The sequence below is a fragment of the Dreissena polymorpha genome, chromosome 11 (assembly GCF_020536995.1).
Source record: "Dreissena polymorpha isolate Duluth1 chromosome 11, UMN_Dpol_1.0, whole genome shotgun sequence".
Lineage (NCBI taxonomy): Eukaryota > Metazoa > Mollusca > Bivalvia > Myida > Dreissenidae > Dreissena > Dreissena polymorpha.
Window position 1 is genome coordinate 66,556,611 of NC_068365.1, and position 20,880 is coordinate 66,577,490.

Sequence of the window (20,880 nt, forward strand, 5' to 3'; positions counted from 1 at the left end):
TCGAGGGCATTGACCCAACGACACCCTGGTAACCGCCACGTTTATCGCGACATTTTACAAGTTCTTGGAGAGAAGAAGGGCGCCGAAAGATTGAGTTAAGCTCACTGAAAGAAAGAAATGAGGACAAAACAATAGAATATCAAGCCGGATCGGTCGGTTCCCGTAACAACAACGGCCGCGAACTCTACTGCCGGACTCCATGGCGGATGCGACAACTTGAGCTAATCCATCGATCAAGTTAACGATAAAGGGATCAACCATAGGAACGTGGAACGTTCAACGTTCTTATACTCCATGCGTGCGGCGAGGTCCATGAACTGGCGCACGAGCTGAAGCGCTACCGCTGGGACATCAAAGAACTAGCCGAGGTAACGTAGTCATCAGTTGCACCCCAGTCTCATTTCCATCCGTATCTCAGCTAGACTTTACAACATCATCAACATCCAGGTCTACGCACCAACATCAGACTACGAAGACGAGTATATTAAACAATTCTGTGAAGAACTGAAGCCTATTATAGCCAAGGATCCGAAGAGAGACCACCTCATCGTCCAAGGAGACTGGATCGCCAAGGTGGACCACACGCCAGCCAATACTGGTCAGGGACAGTAGGTTGATTTGGCTAAGGAGATAAAAGTGACTTTTTTGAGTTCGCCAGTTGCCACTCACCCTGGCCAACACGCTGATCCCCTAAAAAAACCGTCCAGAGCAGCGAACTGGCATTCCCATATATGGGCAAGTACACAAGCAGATCGATTTCATACTGGCGCCGCAACGGTTCAAGTCAAGCATCAACAAGGTGAACACAAAATGAAGTGACTAGCTGCAAGTACTTGGAAGCAACCCTGTCCAAGAAGGTGCAAGTACCGATGAGGTCCCAGTAGGAATTGCCATGGCGACTGTAGCGCTAACCAGGCTGAACAGGTTGTGGACAAGCAGCTCCATTAGCTTCCCATGCAATTACAGACTCTTTAAGTCACTCTAAATCTCCATCCGACTGTACAGCCGCGAGACCTGGACGCTTTTCGCGGACACAGAGCGCATAATACAGGCCTTTGAGCCCAGGTGATACTGCTCCACAGCTCCCACATTGAGAACAAGACCAACGGATACGTCCGGAACATGACTGCAATACTTGTTGACCCACAATAACCCCTCCTGGCGAACACATAATCAGGCTTGATTTGGACACGTCACGGAACGACTCTGTGCAATGTGCTCCAGGGCAAGCTATAAGGTCGCCGTCGAGGCCGTCAGAAGAAAAGCTGGATGGAAAATCTGAAAGAGCGGACGTCCCTCCTCACGGATGAACTACTCGATTTTGACTAGAGGAGGATCTATTTGTCGTCGTCCCCCATCCCATCTTCCTCCACACCCACTCCAACGCCTAGACTCGTGTCAATGGACTGATGATGATTAGATCTGTACTTTTCAGTTATAAAATGTGTCTCGGCATGAAATCTCAAACAGTCTCGCTCAATGATTTCTCCAGAATTCTCCGAATATCCTCCTTTTATTAATGTCTCGACACTTCGCCTTCATTAAAACTTCGGAAAACATCTGTTCACTACATTTTTACATGTTTAACAACACATAACAATTATAAAGTCTTTCTTTTTTTTAAATAATTTAAGATGTTTTTTTATTGTTTTTTTAATATTTGTGCTCTTCACATTGATGCAGATACATCAGTTTTGTATTGTTCTGATATCAGTTTTACTAATGAATCGCGTTTTAAATATACTTAATTGTAGTGTTTCACTTGTTTTCGATTCATCGGTGATTAGTCATAAAACATGTTTATTTGAATACAACGAGTGTACATGAGAAAGACGCGCCCGCCCGCCCGCCCGACAACATCAATCTATAAGCCGAGATTTTTTCGAAAAAAATCCGGCTAAAAAGCAACAAATTAAAAGATACATGTATGTTTACATTTATTTCTTACATTTTACTGTCACTGCAACACTATGCATTTAAACATAATATTTCATTGATTAATAAATACAAAACATGTATTCTCATACAACATTAACTTCATGTATACAGCAGAGTAATATGTCATATGTTCTTCTTTCGCACGTTTGGGGGTGTTAGGAGCACTGTCATTTAGATCTAAAGTACGCTTTGTCGTTGGCGTCTTACACACACTTTCAGAGTTACTACCGATTCCGAATTCGAAAAGGTTTCTCTGCGACATTTTCCGAATGCACAAGCACAATTACACTTTGCACAATTACACTTTATCCAATAACTTTGTTTGACCGTTTCGCGTGGCTATTAAATTAAGAATGAAATACAAAATGTGAAAAAAAAACAATTCTGCTGGCTATCACAAAAAAAAACAACATACGGGTGGTACCTAAACACAATAGCCTATATAAATCGGTAAACTATAAAAGGAAATTATTTCTACTCGCCGATAAAGGTGCCTCCGTATTTAATCCCATCAAAAATTCCGACGCCCTTTAATTATTTCATGTGCCATCTTCACAGAAGACGTGCGACAAACACGCCGTTTTCTATGCCTTCTCAAACGGTCAATTATTACGCCTACATGTATTTTGTAATCAATTAGCTCATGCAAAAATTGTCACTTTGCCACAAGGTCAGTTATATCGGTTCTATAGTTATTTTTAGCAACTTTGATGCAAAGCATGTAATTTGACGTTGTAGACAGTACATATGCCAGCATAACTTTCGCGCGTCTTTGAACTGAGCAATCATAAAGTAAAACAGTGATGGGTGCATTCAGCTTTGGAAATACATTCTGCCATACTCTGGAAATATCTCAAAATATGCTTTACGGTGTTCTGTGGATATGGATGTTATTATTTTATATTGAATATTATTAAAACGGACGCGGATGAGTCCATTCTGTTTTGGTGGGTTTATAGTTCTTCTTAATTGCTCTGAGCTTTTATGAGTACATACGTACAGCTCAGAGGGTCAATAGCTGGGAGTTGGATTATTGCAACTAGGTGGGTTTAATACACGTCTTTTCCGCAAACAGCTGATAACAAACGCTATGATAAATAATGGAAAGTTAATACACGCGTCATCGAACCCGCAGTGTTTTAATTGGTCAATACTAGATTTCTTAATTAACCAAACTCCGCCTACTGGGTGGACTTGTGCGTCGATGATTGGAAACGGGCGTTAACGATTAGCGTGTACTAAATGAGATATCTCCGACCCGAGCCAATTATCGCTTAGTCTTAACAACTTTTGATCTCGTTGACGCAAGTCGGTATATTCCCCCGGGTCAAATGTGACGCATGACGTAATTTTCTCAAGAGTCAAAAAGGGGTCTTCTGTAATTTTCAAGCGTCAAAACCCGGGAGCTCGGGTCAAAGGAAAGCCATGATACCAAGATAGATCGATCCCGACGTGGTTGTAGAAGTTGTTGTTGTATAGAAAACTCGTTGATTTGCAACACACAAAACATCGTCTTTTAACTTATACTTACCAATTAATATAAACACAGTTTGCAACATTGTTTTTATTTTGATAATTTAATCCAAAGTTTTCATGTAAGCAGGTGATTTTCTATACTGATTTTCTATACTGAACATGTAAACAAATGACCAAGGACCTTAAACATCTCGCAAATCTGGGTGAATTGACAGTTTGGCGTAATCAAAGAAAAGCCGCTTCCTGTCTAAAGGCATAACTTACTCAAGTAAACGCGTTCGACGAATGCATAAGGAATGGTTTTAATTGTCGGAACAAAGTCAATTCTCTGCTAGCTGATGCATTTATTTTCTCTTTGTAGGTAGGTTATTCCATTGATTGCTAAAAGAAGGTGGTAACTATTGAGTTAATAGTTGCATTTTATATTCACAGTTGTATTCTTTTTGCATTGACATTCAAAACAATGTTTACCAGTAATTATGGACCAAATCGGCAGAGTGACATTCACACATGTTAATCCCTTTTGTCATAACACCACAGACAGCAGTCTACACAATAGGTCAGTAGACAAGCTTTGCGTGTTTTCATAACGTCAAATACTTAAAAATCTAGTTCCGCCCAGATGTCTTCTTTAATCAGTTTACAGTATAATTACTGTTAAAATAATTACTCTACTCAAATACCGTAACGATAAAGATTTGGCGTGTTCGATTTGAAATTATTTTGGAGGAAATATCAACTTATTCCCGATATAATTTTGTTAAAAAATACCAAAGAAACTTTTAACCGAAATCAACAAAATTCAATGTTCTCTGCGCTACAAAGTTTGTATAAAAAAAATCAATACACGCATGCTTTGCAGGAGTATACCTTGACCTTGTACATTGCAGCATAATTTTCGCACGCTTTTGTCGGGAAATATACATGATGACTGTATATTGGAAGCATTTGTAAACGTCGTGTTAACATTAAAAATCGTAGTGTGTTTCGGATTACAAATTATTATTCTCATTTGGAAATTTTACGGAACATTTATTCTTGTGTTATATGTGTTATGATTTAAATATTAATTTGTCAAATGTCTTATATTTATGCCCCCCTTCGAAGAAGAGGGGGTAAATTGCTTTGCACATGTCTGTCTGTCGGTCGGTCCGTCCACCAGGTGGTTTCCGGACGATAACTCAAGAACGCTTGAGGCTAGGATCATGAAATTTCATGGGTACATTGATCATGACTTGCAGATGACCCTATTGATTTTGAGGTCACTAGGTTAAAGGTCAAGGTCACAGTGACCCGAAATAGTAAAATGGTTTCCGGATGATAACTCAAGTACGCATACACCTAGGATCATGAAACTTCATGGGTAGATTGATCATGACTCGCAGATGACCCCTATCGATTTTGAGGTCACTAGGTCAAAGGTCAAGGTCACGGTGACCCGAAATAGTAAAATGGTTTCCGGATGATAACTCAAGAACGCATACGCCTAGGATCATGAAACTTCATGGGTAGATTGATCATGACTCGCAGATGACCTCTATTGATTTTGATGTCACTAGGTCAAAGGTCAAGGTCACGGTGACCCGAAATAGTAAAATGGTTTTCGGATGATAACTCAAGAACGCATATGCCTAGGATCATGAAACTTCATAGGTAGATTGATCATGACTCGCAGATGACCCCTATTGATTTTGAAGTTACAAGGTCAAAGGTCAAGGTCACGGTGACCCAAAATAGTAAAATGATTTTCGGATGGTAACTCAAGAACGCTTTTGCCTAGGATCATGACACTTCATAGGTACATTGATCGTGACTCGCAGATGACCCCTATTGATTTTCAGTTCACTAGGTCAAAGGTCAAGGTCACAGTGACAAAAAACGTATTCACACAATGGCTGCCACCACAACAGACAGCCCATATGGGGGGCATGCATGTTTTACAAACAGCCCTTGTCATTCATATTGTAGACGTACCTGTGAATTAAAAAACATAATTTGTATACGTATTAATTTTCTATACAATTATCTTTTTTATACATGTACTACAGTATTTAAACAATTTATTATAACAATGTTTTAATTTTTGGTATGTCCAGTAGCAAACTGCTAACGCGGAGTTGCGCGGCGGTCACTGATAAGAACGGAAATTGTCTGCATTTACCGACTAGGCTTAAGAAATACACGCCGCTGGAATTAGCGAACGCGGCGTAACGCCGAGCGTTTTATCGAGTTCACCTCGCTCTCTCAACGCCACGTGAACACTCGCTAGCAGAAAAAACCCTGCGGAGGGCAGGGTTGGCACCAATCGACCGCCCCCGGTTTTAACCGGCGGTTTTTACCGGTTAAAACCGTCCTGGTCAATACTCCCGAAGTGGTCATTATTGGTCAATACTGGTCGATTGAACTTTGCCCCCAATTTTGATTAATATTCCATGCCTAATTAAACAATATTGATAATATCAATTAAAAAGACATGTTGCCAATAATATCTTAAGCTATTAATACCCACTATTTTATACCTGTTAATGCAATTTGTAGGCCAATCTCTCAAAAATTTTCCAATTAGTCAAAGTTGGTCAATTGGATTTTTCTGGTTGATTGAACTTTTTTTCAATTCTAATGAATTATTAATGCTCAGATAATTCTGTGCTTGATTCAACAAGAACCTGTCAATTACTGGTTATGAGTTATTCCTCATGCCCCACTGTCCCCACAGTCTTCTTACAGTCTTCTCACCTCTACAGGTTGGGGCATCCAAAACTGTTAATAGGGCCTTAAATGGCACCTTTTTAACACGACCCTTACTTGTCATGTATTTTTGCATAGATTTCTTTAAATACTTTTTAAACAAAATAGTCAAAAAATCTTTTATTTTCCATTGATATAAAAATAAAAAACATAATAAGAAATAATTATTAAAAGAAAAAATAATTGAAAAGAAGAGTCTAGAGTAGACCCACAATTGGAAAACATTTTTTATTGTCAAAATCAAGAACTTTGATTGCTTATTCATTTGAATACCAATTGAACTTTAAAATATGAAAGGAAAAAAACCCTCTTAATACAGAAAGGAGACAAGTTAGAAATAACAATTTAATTAATAGCAAGTAATCTCCTTTTGTGTGAGTGATATGATATAGCTTAACCCTTTGCATGCTGGGAAATTTGTCGTCTGCTAAAATGTCGTCTGCAGAATTTCTAAAATTAGCACTTTCTTCTATTTTTTTCAAAGAATACTATCATAAAAGCAAACAGTTTGGATCCTGATTAGACGCCATGTTCTGTGGCGTCTCATCTGGATCCAAACTGTTTGCAAAGGCCTTTAAAATTCGGTTCCCGCATGGAATGGGTTAAGGACAGATTAGTTTAATTGTCAATATGAGAGACATAACACTGCATGCATTTTATTACCAATTAAGGCTTAGGGGCCAAATTTATGACCCTAGAAAACACAAGAGTTCTGTTTGTCCATCTGCTTATCAAATAGATATATCAATAGATAAGTGGAATACTGTGGTAACTACAATAGTAATAATGCTTTAGTAACAGATGTGATACACTGAGATAAAGATATTGCCTCAGTCCTTATGTATTTGAGGCCGTTTCCATAAATAATAAAGAAGTAATTTTTACAGCTTTAAAGATTTTTTTTACAATAAATAACTTTAAAAAAAGTGAATCAATTACAGAATAATTATTGATTTAATATGAAAAAGCTCCTTTGTGATGTTTAAATGCTACAATTTTCAATCGACCATTATTGACCAGTAATGACCACTAATGACCAGTATTGACCGGTTTTAACGGGGTATTGACCGCCGGCCCGGTCAATACTCAATTGACCGGTCGATATGCCAACCCTGGCGGAGGGAGCGCGTTTTTTGGGGAAAACGCGTGGAGTGTACTGTATTTGCACATTTTAGTAAACATAAGACTACTTTATTATTAAATTTGTAAATTGTATAATAATCTATATATTTGTATTACTTCTGTTGCAAGCCTCACTTGTTGTGCTTTTAAAATACATAAAAATCTATTGCTGACAACTATAATATTATTTAAGATCATTATTAAGCAAAAGTAAGTCCCCAATTCCAAGCTTACCCCGGCCAGTTAAACCGGTAGAGTGCTGATCTCTGACTCACTCATGGGTTGGTAAGTTTAAGCCTCAACTGGGATTCATCTCTTAGAAATAATTACACCTTAGGCTACCGTGTCTGTTACCAAAATTGCAGTTGAGGGTCACCGGCATACATGTATCAAATACGTTGCAACTATGTGCTGATGTTAACATTTTCTGAAGATTCAACCACTGAGCAGGATTACTAAGTTAACCCCATTTTATTAGTGAAAAAAAATAATATAGTATTAGTTGTATCCAAAAAGACGAACCAACTAGTACCTACTAGTACTATCATAAGGAACATCACCCATAAACCATCTATACTTCTAGGTCTTTTGGCTCTGCTACATCAACAGGAATAAGCTTTCGGTTAATGTTTTCTCTGTTAATCATAGGGATTACAGTTTATATTTCATCCCGACAACAAAATCTTTACAATGATAGTATTCATTGTATAGTCAGGTTTTACTTCTTTTAGGTTAAAAACTAAATAGTGAATCAGTTTTTGAGATGAGCTTGTACCAAAACACACACAAGCTCCTGCAAATACATGTACACACACTTTAATGAGAAAGTATTTGGACTGTCACAGTGATTGCTTGTTGGTTGGAATGTCTCGGACTAACCAGCATATACAAGCAGTCTTCACTTTAGCATTTTTGAACAAATAAGGGCAGCCTGAATCTTTATAGAACAGATTAAAATACCCACTAGCCCGACTATATGAATCAGGAAATTTTAATAGCCCAAATTTAATACATATCACTAGCCCCGGGCTGTCTGGCTAGGGGTTAGCGTCAAGACTGTAAGAGCAATAACAATTCTTCAAACATTGATACTTGTCTTCTTTTGAACAAATTTGCCATGACGGGTAGTTAATTGGGATAGCCCAACACACAACCAATTAAGGATGACTGTGATACAGGTGAAAGTTTAACCCATATGGATATTAAGCCATTGGACATTTGACCAGGGCCACTTATTTAAATTCAAAGTAAATGTTTTCTTGGCAGTGTTAATAGTCATGTCAACACATCACATGTTATGTTAAATGATTACATGACAACATTGGATGTGTAGCAACTTAAACCACCATCCATTTTATTATATTTCTGAATGTGTAGGATATTTTTTAATGTAAGGGTATGGATTAGACACACATCTGAAGTATATTTATTTTATTTATTTCAAAGAACATAGTTATGTAACTGTGATGATGTATAATATTTATTGCAAGAGTTAATAAAATTGCAGGTGTAGAAATCTTGAGCTTCATGCAGAATTAGATACACTATCCCAGTTTATGCTGACACTGTGATGTTCCTGAAAAAAAGTTTCTATAAGTTATAACAATAAACCATTCAATAACATTTAAAGACAGCAAAGTTATCTGTTTTTAAATAATTGTTCTTTTTAAAGAAAAGTATTTTACCAAATGTCATCTAACTTCTAATTTGCCCAAACTTAACAAGTAAGATGTTTTTCCATATCCCACCCGCTTTAGCATGTTTCTTTTTTACCTATTTTAAACACAATAAAATCGAAATAAAGCATAAACATGAATGACAATTAAATCAAACATACTAAGCTAATAAAAATTACAAAAAATATCATACCATATAAGTAATATCTGCAAATTATTGGGAAATTATAATTGCTTCAACACAGAACTGTATGCAGACGCACTGCAGTAGGTGATCGAGTACCCCCCCCCCCCCGACCTCACTATCATCCAGAGTTGTCTCCCTTAAAATAATGTCGAAAAGGTGAATATCCGGCCGAATAATTGGACCAGTAAAGTAACCTTGGACGTTTGACCCACTTGTTTATAATATTAGATCTAAAAATGAAGGCCTGGATATAACAATTATGCTGCAATAAAGCATATTTTATATCATATACAATGCAAAAGCTTCCATAATTATGACCATTCATGTGTGTGTCGGTAAGTCAGGAAAGTTCTTTATTTAATCGCAAATTCAATGTACATGGTAGATATTGTAAACAATGAACTAACCACGACGGGTTCAGAAACAGTACTAACACAATATGATGGCTAAGATATTGATCACGAACACCGCTTCCGCTTCAACAGTGTTCCCACTTCTCTGAGATAGAATGTTGTTTAACGTTTGTTAAAATCGGCGCGTATTTATCAGCTGACGTTCAAAAAAAAGTATGCAGTATCTTAAATATCTTTAAGCGAACGGAATAAAAAACATTGAATATGTATTGTTTCCGAACAAATCAACGCATTAGTGTTAATTAGTTATTTTTGTAATAGTTCAATGTCCATACGCCAAATTTTCAACAGAAATACTGTCCGGAGCCAGCATTACACCTGTTTTCAAATTGCATTAATTCTACTTCCTGTATGTAGCTTTAGTTACAATACCAATGTTTTGATAACTTACAAACATTAGTGCTGCAACAATATACCGGTATATCGGTATATATCGCAATACGCAATCCGCATATTGTATTGCGATACGATTTTCATCATACCGGTACGAAAATTTTACAAAAATTCATTTACATTTCGTCCAGAAAAGCCATCCGAAATAACGATATCAAGGTAAACAAAGCAAAGCGGTGTAAATAAATTTTTACGTAAAAATAGCATTCTAAAAAGTGTATTATACGGAGTAGCGTTGTTACATGGGAGCATTCGTTAATGCTTTTGAATAGATTATCGTTCAATTAATTGCGCACAACTGTTAATGTTTCGTTCGATTCTGAATTGAGCATTTTTAATTTGTAATCCGAATTTCGGAAACACGCTTCCAAATGTTAATGCTTACGCGACAATACAAAATATTGTGTCAAATTAAAAGTGCTTTATCCTTTGTCTCAATAAAAAGCGTGCGAAAATTATGCAGACATGACATTGTAGAACGTCGCATGGAAAGTATGTGTGCATTTTGTGTTGTATAAATCGGAAACCACGTCAGGCGAATTACGCGTGTTCAGTGAAAACAAAAACGTCCCGATTGGACGTTATTTCATCACATCTTTAAATAGTAACAAATGCCATAATGTTTTTGATACTTTGAAAATTTGCGAATGTTTGTGTTTCCTGTTATTCAGTTAAAAAACATTTATTCAAATACATTGAGCACATTTATAGTAAATATTTACCAGAATTTGCTTTAAAACTGGAATATACGGGATTATCGGGTATTTGGCGAGCGATAATTCTGGTACATTTTAGCAATATATTGCGATATATTGCAATACAAGTTTTTGAACTGACAATATATTGCAATACGGTTTTTGGCGTATTGTTACAGCACTAACAAACATCCAAGAAAAATCACCACAACTCAAGCCTGACATTCATTATTATTTAGACACTCAAAAAGTGCTTACTTAAGCAATGTTCTCTTTATTTACAAATTTGACCGGGGCCAACTCGCATTGGTGGCTACAAAGTTTGTTGTGTGCAGCCTTATGTACGCGAAATGAGATATGTTCCATGATGTGATTTATTTCGAGCTTTGAAGTTAAATAGATATATTACTCTGAGTTAAATTGTTTCTTATTTGATTGGGGTATGTACCTTATATTTAAACGTTTGAAGCATCGTAATAGTATCGCAGATAGCATGTTAATAATGATTAATTCTTGATACGTTCAGGTTACACGAGTTTGAAGAAGTACAGGTTGCGTTTAGCAAGATGTGGAACCTTTCAGTGGATATGGAAGCCGCGCCAAGAGAATCAAGGATGCAGAACAAGGTTTGTGCTTTCAAAGAATCCTATATGTTATGTTAGCATGTTTTTGTAACATTATAACTTACACAATACTTGTAGTAGCATAAACTGTTGCGTTTCGTCACAGAAATTACTTTAAACGAGAAACATAATAAATTGCATTTTTAACTTAATGTAAATAAATTTACGAAAAGCTGTCTCAGTAGAAATTTAAGTTAAGAACAGAAAGTATGTGATATAAATGATCATGCCCGGCTTAGCTCTGCTGTAATTGTTTGTCTAAATATAACGTCATTTGGAAATGCTGTGATTGTATTGAGTCACTGAAACATAGATAGCACAAACCGATTATGTTATACGATACATTTCAGAAAATTGTTTTAGCGTTATATGTTAATGATTGCCGTAAAAACCAATGGTTCATATTTCATATTTTGTTATGGCCCCCTTCGAAGAAAAGGGGGTATATTGCTTTGCACATGTTGGTCTGTCAGTCGGTCCGTCCACCAGGTGGTTTCCGGATGATAACTCAAGAACGCTTGGGCCTAGGATCATGAAACTTCATAGGTACATTGATCATGACTCGCAGATGACCCCTATTGATTTTGAGGTCACTAGGTCAAAGGTCAAGGTCATGGTGACCCGAAATAGTAAAATGGTTTCCTGATGATAACTCAAGAACGCTTGGGCCTAGGATCATGAAACTTCATAGGTACATTTATCATGACTCGCAGATGACCCCTATTTACTTTCAGGTCACTAGGTCAAAGGTCAAGGTCACAGTGACCCGAAATAGTAAAATGGTTTCCGGATGATAACTGAAGAACGCTTAGGCCTAGGATCATGAAACTTGATAAGTAGATTGATCATGACTCGCAGATGACTCCTATTGATTTTCAGGTCACTAGGTCAAAGGTTAAGGTCACAGTGACCCAAAATAGTAAAATGGTTTCCAGATGATAACTCAAGAACGCTTATGGCTAGGATCATGACACTTCGTAGGTAGATTGATAATTGCTGGCAGGTGACCCCTATTGATTTTGAGGTCACTAGGTCAAAGGTCAAGGTCACGGTGACCCGAAATAGTAAAATGGTTTCTGGATGATAACTCAAGAATGCTAATGGCTACGATCATGAAACTTCATAGGTACATTGATCATGACTGGCAGATGACCCCTATTGATTTTCAGGTCCCTTTGTCAAAGGTCAAGGTCACAGTGACAAAAAACATTCACACAATGGCTGTCACTACAACGGAGAGCCCATATGGGGGGCATGCATGTTTTACAAACAGCCCTTGTAAAAACCAATGGTTCATATTTCATATTTTGTTAAATAACAACTACATTCTTCTCAGGGGAGCATCAACAAATATAATTGCCACAATAAACCACGCTCGAGTGTCATTTTTTCCAAAGGAAACTAAATATGTATATAATACATACCTTACTATATACATGTATAGTAACAAATTTGTACAGTTTGTCATACATGTACCTTTATCACCGTTGCGGGGTCATTATAAATATTTGGCCCTAAGGTCGATTATTTATAATCGGCCCTCAGAATATGTGCGTGTGACGTTAAACTGGAAAAAAATTGCGTCCACATTCAGCCTTAGCCACAAATCAACGAAATAATCAATCATTATTAGATTATTAAATGACAGGTAGCACACAATTGGGATAATACAAATATCGATTGAAACTAAAGCTGTGCTTCACACTAGATTGATGCCTTTATTTAAGCTTTAACAGGATTCACCAAACAGCAAAATTTTAAAAATAAAAGACACAATTATCTCTATGACAACTTTAATCCGATGCTTACAATAATTAAATGACAACGATGTGCAATCCGTTTTTTGTATTCTATTCGTTTATCTATATTTATTTTGAATCATACTTTTTTAAAGGGATCTTTTCACGTTTTTGTAAATTGACAAAATTGCAAAAAGTTGTTTCAGATTCGCAAATTTTTGTTTTAGTTATGATATGTGTAAGGAAACAGTATTACTTAACATTTACCATGGTCAAATATAGCCATTATATGCATCTTTTGACGATTTTAAAACCTAAAAATTATGAAGCGTTGCAACGCGAAACATTGAATAATTTGGAAAGTTCTGTTGTTGTCGTTAACTTTTGTGAAACTACGAAGATTGCGTATATGAGGTATACAATACACTACTTTGTATACTCGGATGAATAGCCGAGAAGGCTATATACATGTATAGTAACAAATTTGTACAGTTTGTCATACATGTACCTTTATCACCGTTGCGGGGTCATTATAAATATTTGGCCCTAAGGTCGATTATTTATAATCGGCCCTCAGAATATGTGCGTGTGACGTTAAACTGGAAAAAAAAATTGCGTCCACATTCAGCCTTAGCCACAAATCAACGAAATAATCAATCATTATTAGATTATTAAATGACAGGTAGCACACAATTGGGATAATACAAATATCGATTGAAACTAAAGCTGTGCTTCACACTAGATTGATGCCTTTATTTAAGCTTTAACAGGATTCACCAAACAGCAAAATTTTAAAAATAAAAGACACAATTATCTCTATGACAACTTTAATCCGATGCTTACAATAATTAAATGACAACGATGTGCAATCCGTTTTTTGTATTCTATTCGTTTATCTATATTTATTTTGAATCATACTTTTTTAAAGGGATCTTTTCACGTTTTTGTAAATGGACAAAATTGCAAAAAGTTGTTTCAGATTCGCAAATTTTTGTTTTAGTTATGATATGTGTAAGGAAACAGTATTACTTAACATTTACCATGGTCAAATATAGCCATTATATGCATCTTTTGACGATTTTAAAACCTAAAAATTATGAAGCGTTGCAACGCGAAACATTGAATAATTTGGAAAGTTCTGTTGTTGTCGTTAACTTTTGTGAAACTACGAAGATTGCGTATATGAGGTATACAATACACTACTTTGTATACTCGGATGAATAGCCGAGAAGGCTAAAGCGATTTTACGTCAGGACCTCGGCAGGACTCCAGGGGTCACTGGTTCGAAACCTGCTCCAGGCAATGTTTTTTCTTTTTAAATTTTATTCTTGAGTTTTTACTGGAGCTTTTACGATCCAATGTTTACATTTATGAATATAAAGCATTTAATGAATAACTTCAAAACATGCCAAAATCTGTGAAAAGGTCCCTTTAAACGATTGTAGCGAATGCTACCCACTGTCACCAAAAACACGATTTATAAAATTGAATTACTTGTCGGCGCGATTACAAGAATATTATCAAAGCTTCCAATTGTGCACGACAAATGCACAATCCGAAATACGTTTTTGTTTTCGTTCGATGCTCCAAAATATTCTATATAAACTTTCCACGTCCCAATAGTTTCGTCACAGTAATTACGTCACAGAAATACGTAACAAAACAAAGCTAAACAAAACAAAGTAGGGTATATATTAAAGACGTTAATACGGGCCGTTATGCTCCCTGCGGGCCGATAATCACTGCCCGCCCCGGCTCAGCCGTGTATTATCCTCTAAATATTTCCTTTTTACGAATACACTAGCGAAACACTTTAATACTAAATAATTATGTATTTATTCTACAACATAAGAAATTAATGCATTGTGATTTTCAACAATCTGATTCAAATATATATTGGATATGATTATCCATAAAAGCCAATGACAGGCAAGTCACTTTGATCAAGTGGACCATGTAATTAACTGGTGTGTTCTTTTATATAAATTGATATTAACTTGTAATTATATTTTCATCAAAATTTCGAATCGTATAAATAGAGTTTCTAGTATATAATTTTTGCTAATCATGGTACATGTTTTTATTAGGAAAGCGATATTGGTGTCAGAAGAGCGTCGAACAAAAAGCATCATCAAAACCTTCAATCAATCATGCAGGTATATCATTAGCATTTGTTTGAAAATTAGTTGTTTGTATTGTAAGGTTATACTGAACATAAGGAATACAGAACACGTTCTCAGAGATATGGGCAAACTGACTGAGAGACACACAAATTGTTGACCACACAGAAATGTAAAAATAGACAGACAAGAAAGCCACATATATACATGAGGCGCGCTCTGTGAAAACGGGGCTTAAGGCATGTGCCTAAAATATCGTCCCACAATAGCGAGTCAGTACCGGCCTGTGTATTCCGCACAGACCTGTGAAGTCCGCACAGGCTGATTAGGGACGACACTTTCCACTTTTTAGTTTACTTCTCTTTTAAAAGAATACTCTTCAGAAAAAAATCCACTTTCGGCGGAAAGTGTCGTCCTTGATCAGCCTATGATGACTGCATAGGCTTATCTGAAGTTAAGAATACAGACAGGCATCGTTGAAGAAGTAAGTCAGTCTTTCTTTGGACAGGCATAGCGGAACAGACAGACAGACAAATATATAGATAGACAGCCTAGACACAAGGAGTGACTGATATACTTTCTGACTGGCTAACTGAAACAACGACTGGCAGGCCTGCGAACCGACAGGTCGGTCTCCAACTCACAATCAGGCAACCTGGGCATCCACATTAACATAAACGGAGCAAATTACAATTTTAAATAAGACTTCAGCCTATTGTTTTGAATCATATCTGATTTATATCTATCAGCGCGCGTATGGATTTATCAGTTCTCGTATACATGTTTGTCGATTTAATATACTTACATACTTAAAACTATTTTATATTAAGTACTATCAATACATTTGGTTTTGATATATTTCACCTGCTGCATGTTTGATACAAACGATAAAAGATGTACTAGTAAAGAGTTATCAACAGAAACATGTAATTCATTGATATAAAATTAAACAAATAATATACGCAATGTGTATCGAAAACATTGCAAAACTATGCTCAATATATACGTACAAATTATCAAACCTAATTGAAAGTAATATAATATATGCATATTCAGATTCCAGAGCATTTCGCAGAATTGTCTTTTCGGATGTTTGACGCACTTGACGACAGTGGAGCTGGGAAGGAAACTGTATTGGAGCGGAGGAGAACTTTCTTGCGGAGGGAGCACATTGAGAAAATAGCATTTCAACTACAAGGAAACAACATTGAGTGTTTTCATTTCGGGAGCCAGTCGGAAGGGACCACAACTCCCGGTCTCCAGTCTGATATTGATTTCCTATTGAGCTACAACAAATGTAATATCATGACAGTCTGGGAAGACTGGAGGACTGGGATGTATAACCTTCTGATGCTCCACGACAACACCACTCCACCTCAGCAGTACTTGCTACAAGTCATCCAAGACTACACACCGGAACCAGTGACCAGTCTGACCGATGACTGTTTCGTAAGGAAAGATTCTGGGCAAATACTGTTCAGCGCTGAAAGATGGAAAAATAACATCGCGTATGATACTAGAGATCAAGTATCATGTACATTTCATGTACGCAAACCTCTTCCTGAAATACAGCACTGGATAGACAGATGTAGAGGTAAACACTGGCCACCTGTTCAGCTTCTCGAGGCTGCACGGATAGCTCCGTGTTTCCTGGTACCAGCAGGACATCCAGACAGTGATTACAAGCGAGAAGAATGGCGACTGTCTCCAGACCTCATAGAACGAATGTTGACATTTAGCTTCAATATGACTCAAATAAAATGTTACATTGTTTTAAAACTTATCAAAAAATCATTATTTGCTTACATTGTGGGGGATGCTATTACAAGCTTTCATTGTAAAACTATAATGTTTTTCACCATGGAAAGAACACATCCTTCTCTGTGGTGCCAACACAACCTTATGTCTGTACTTTTGCTCTGTTTACACTTATTAAGGCGATGGCTGCGATTGGGAAGGCTTCCGCATTATATCATAGAAGGTGTGAACTTGTTCGATGGGAAACTCTCAAAGTTGCTGCAGAAACGCCTTTTAGTGTATATAGACTCGTTGATAAGTAATAACTTACAAGATGTTTTTTGTATTGGTATAGATAATATAAGTTGTCGGTTACAATCCTGTAGTATGCGGCCCATTGTACAGACTGGAGAACTAAGAGGTGTATGCTTAAGAAACAGCATTCGATTACTGCTGAAGTTTGAGTGCTTGGAAAGATTGATTCATGTGTTAATTTACTTAAAACATCAACAAAGCAGTTCTCATAACACCTTCATGCAACATTTAAAATATTTAATACGCACATTTTTTGAAAATTCAACGAATGGCACATCGAAAACTGCAGCTTTAGAATGTATTAAACACGTTTACACTTTACAAATATCAGTGCAAACATCTTACTTTTTGCGACTGCGAAACGTTCTTGACGGAGAAAAAATAAGGCGTGCCCAATATTCCTTTAATTCGGATGTAGCTTCTAGTCGCTTAAAGTTTGCTTCTATGCTATACTGCAGTGGTCATCTTCAAGCGGCAGTACGAGTGTTGGAGGATGTGGAGAGGAGGTATCACAGCAAGGTCAAGGCTGTGTGTGCATTTAGAAGACTAGTGGGAGACAGGGATCTGAAGGTGTTTGCTGATATGCTATTAGGCAACACTGACTCCAGTGAAATGCCATTCACATTCTGTGTAAATTTTTCAAGACAGGAATTGCACTGTACCCCTTTCATTTTATTGTTTGAAATGAATCGCAATATCACTGAAGAGGAAGTGGCACAGAGAGATTTCAGTGAGAATATCTGCATGGACAGTGCTGAGGTGGATGCTCGTCCGTTTCTATACTATCTGCAGTATCTCACGTATGGAGGACTCGGTGAACGTGACAAAAAGCTGCATGCGTTAAGAAACTTGGTGTCTAACATGCGTTATAACAGACATCAAATCAACTTTTATCACCTAGAGACTGCCGTAAACTTGTTGGGACACTGCTATGAAATGGAAGGAGATTATGAAAGAGCGTTGAATTTTTACGAGCTGTCGTTGAGTATTTGTGATACAAACAATGCCGCTAATTGGCACGCCCGGCGTGTTCTGCGTCTTATAAGCGGTTAAAACTACGATACAACGAGTTTTCTTGAGTACACCATTTACATATGAACTGTGCATGTCTTTAAGATGCTATAAATCATGTATCGAATGTTAGAAAATATAAGGAAACGCATTCTATATTTTGAAATATTAACATTGTTGATGTGTTCTTTTTGCACTAATGATTTTTTCATAGATGAAACTATCTTGTACGTTCTGTAAAGTGCTTGTGTATACAGATACATATCTGCTATATGCTTGAGCTGATTACAATTTATTGGGAATAAATGACCTTAATGTTATGTTAATGTTAATGACCTTAATGTTATAAAGTAAACGAAGTTATCGAAAGCCTCTACAATTATGAATATACTTCTTACATAGCCATATGAACATTTATATGTATACTTCAAGAGTATCACACTCTATTGTTCAAATAGCCTAGGTGTTGTTGTTTTTTCAAATCACGTTACATTTGTGCGTTTTTCAAAATAATTCAATGTTTAAAATACTTGTCATATCATATGACATGAAGTACTTATAACGAATATTTTTGTATGTCTTTCATACACATACAATATTTAGAATGTAAAATCATAACTGTTCTCTTGCAAAATATATGTCACCAATATATGTATAGATATATCACAGTTTAATATAGTTAGTTTAAGGTAGATTTAAGGATGTAATATGTACTTAAGGCACATGTTCGTAGGCAACTTTAATGGTTTTTTTTAATGATTCCCACCCTGTATTTGTTTAGCTCCGCAACTTTATGGTACATGACGGTAAACGATAATGTGTGTTAAACTATGTTCATTGTTCAAGTATGCCCCAACGACCTATATACAACCTATAATAATTGTTTTCTGCCAGCCCACATCTCACGTTTAAAGTTGGACACACATATGTATATTGATTAGATGTGTCCTTTATTTCAAATGAGCTACTTTTTATATTACTTAATGTTTTAAATATTGTTTGTATAAACAATGCATTATAGTTAGTATCATGCATATAGATGCCGACACAACTGTTTAAACGTTTTAAATGTACCATAAACCCTCATTAACATGAAGTCATGCCTCAAATTTGCAAAAGCGATGTATTGCTGGTAATATATTATATTGAGAACAACATGAAACACAATTGTGATTTTTTACCATTAGTCCCCTACTTCGTTAAGAGCATCTCAAATCATGTACAAACACTGAGTTGATTATAAGTTGGTGTAAACTATGTAGCAGCCACATACATCTTACATATAATTGGCAACGCAATGAGTTATCGGTGTTAAATAGTTCCATGGCCAAACTGATAACCTAATTACTCGCATTTTGCATGATATATATATATATATAAGAACAACGATATTAAAGCACCGCTGTTGAAAAACGGGGTTTAATGCACACGCGTAAATTGCCGTCCAAGATTAACATGTGCAGTGGGCACCGGCTGATCTGGGACGACTCTTTCCGTTGTTATTGTGTGTTGTTTTCGTTTGAAAGAAGTATATTCCTATTTCAAAATCCAGTTAAGGCGGAAAGTGTCGACTAAGGTTAGCCTGTGTGCACTGCACAGGCTTATCTGGGACGACATTTAACGCACAGTTGTTAAGCCCCGTTTTCTTATAGCGCGGCGTATATGCATTTGACTCCGAGCTTCACACTTGGTGCTTACTATCTTATGATAAGTTCCTTCTTGTCAATCAGGTGAATGTTTACATTGGTCAGTTATGTGAGTCATCAGTAAATATGTGGTCCCTTGTTATGCAAATGCATGTGATATGTTAAAACTGTTATCATCTGTACAATAAATATTCAGCAGGATCTCTGATGTTTACCGATTATGCTTATAATGCGCTCCATTTTCATGTAGGTGATTTGAGACAGGGAGGGGCGATACGTTGACATTCCGTTCAAAAAATTGTTTGTGAAGTTTTCGAATTATTCTTTAGAAACATTTTGTTTGTTTTCTACCGTTTTTATTATTTTACTTTATTATTAATTATCTTTTATTTCCAACTAGGTATTGGTTCTGCATAAACACACCATATAAGGAATCGCATATGGTCAACTCACACGTTTTTACATTATAAACGTGTTCCCTTACTTTGCATTTAAACTTAATTATCCATGTATAAGACGAACCCAGAGGATGAGTGTCTAAGAACATCTAAACCTCGTTCTTGGAAAACGGGGCTAAATGCATGTGCGTAAAGTTTCGTTCCAGATTATCCTTTGCAGTCCGCGCAGGCTAATAAGGGATACACTTACAAGGGATTTTCCGTTTACAATAATTCTCATTTCGCGAAATGCCTGTCCAGTTAAAAGGCTAATATGGGACGACACTTTATCAACATGCATTAAGCCCGGTTTTCGAAGAGCATTGCTCAATTGAATAAAGCATTAATGTATAAGAAAAACTGAGAGGATGGCTGTAAAAGAAACCCATATGTTACACTGCAATGCCTTTACAGACTTAATTGTTATTTAAATGAAATAGTTATTTTGAGAGACTCTTTCAAATTAAACAAATACATTTGCATCTAATCAGTAAACGAGACTGCTAACGGCCAGAACGTTTTCAAATATATATGGCGCCGTGTTTCAAACGATGTTTCTCTTGAAAGCACACTTTGTACGATGAAAACAAATCGATATCACATT

The 20,880-nt window shown here is 36.5% G+C and overlaps 1 protein-coding gene and 1 long non-coding RNA gene across 3 annotated transcripts in view; both read left to right on the plus strand.

The window, feature by feature from the left end:
- LOC127850612 (uncharacterized) overlaps positions 1–20,880 on the plus strand; it is a 1,644,088-nt gene that overhangs the window by 471,234 nt on the left and 1,151,974 nt on the right. Inside the window, exons 3-5 of one of the 2 annotated variants that reach the window (XM_052383760.1) lie at positions 11,175–11,274; positions 15,098–15,166; positions 16,187–17,288. In XM_052383760.1, coding sequence (XP_052239720.1) covers positions 11,215–11,274; positions 15,098–15,166; positions 16,187–17,288 — 1,231 coding nt within the window. In that variant the 5' untranslated portion in view covers positions 11,175–11,214. The remainder of the gene's footprint in view (positions 1–11,174; positions 11,275–15,097; positions 15,167–16,186; positions 17,289–20,880) is intronic. The other variant, XM_052383755.1, reaches the window with a different exon arrangement.
- Positions 18,530–20,040, plus strand: LOC127850641 (uncharacterized). Its single transcript, XR_008035392.1, has 2 exons — positions 18,530–18,882; positions 18,913–20,040. It is a non-coding gene; the product is annotated as an uncharacterized LOC127850641 (long non-coding RNA).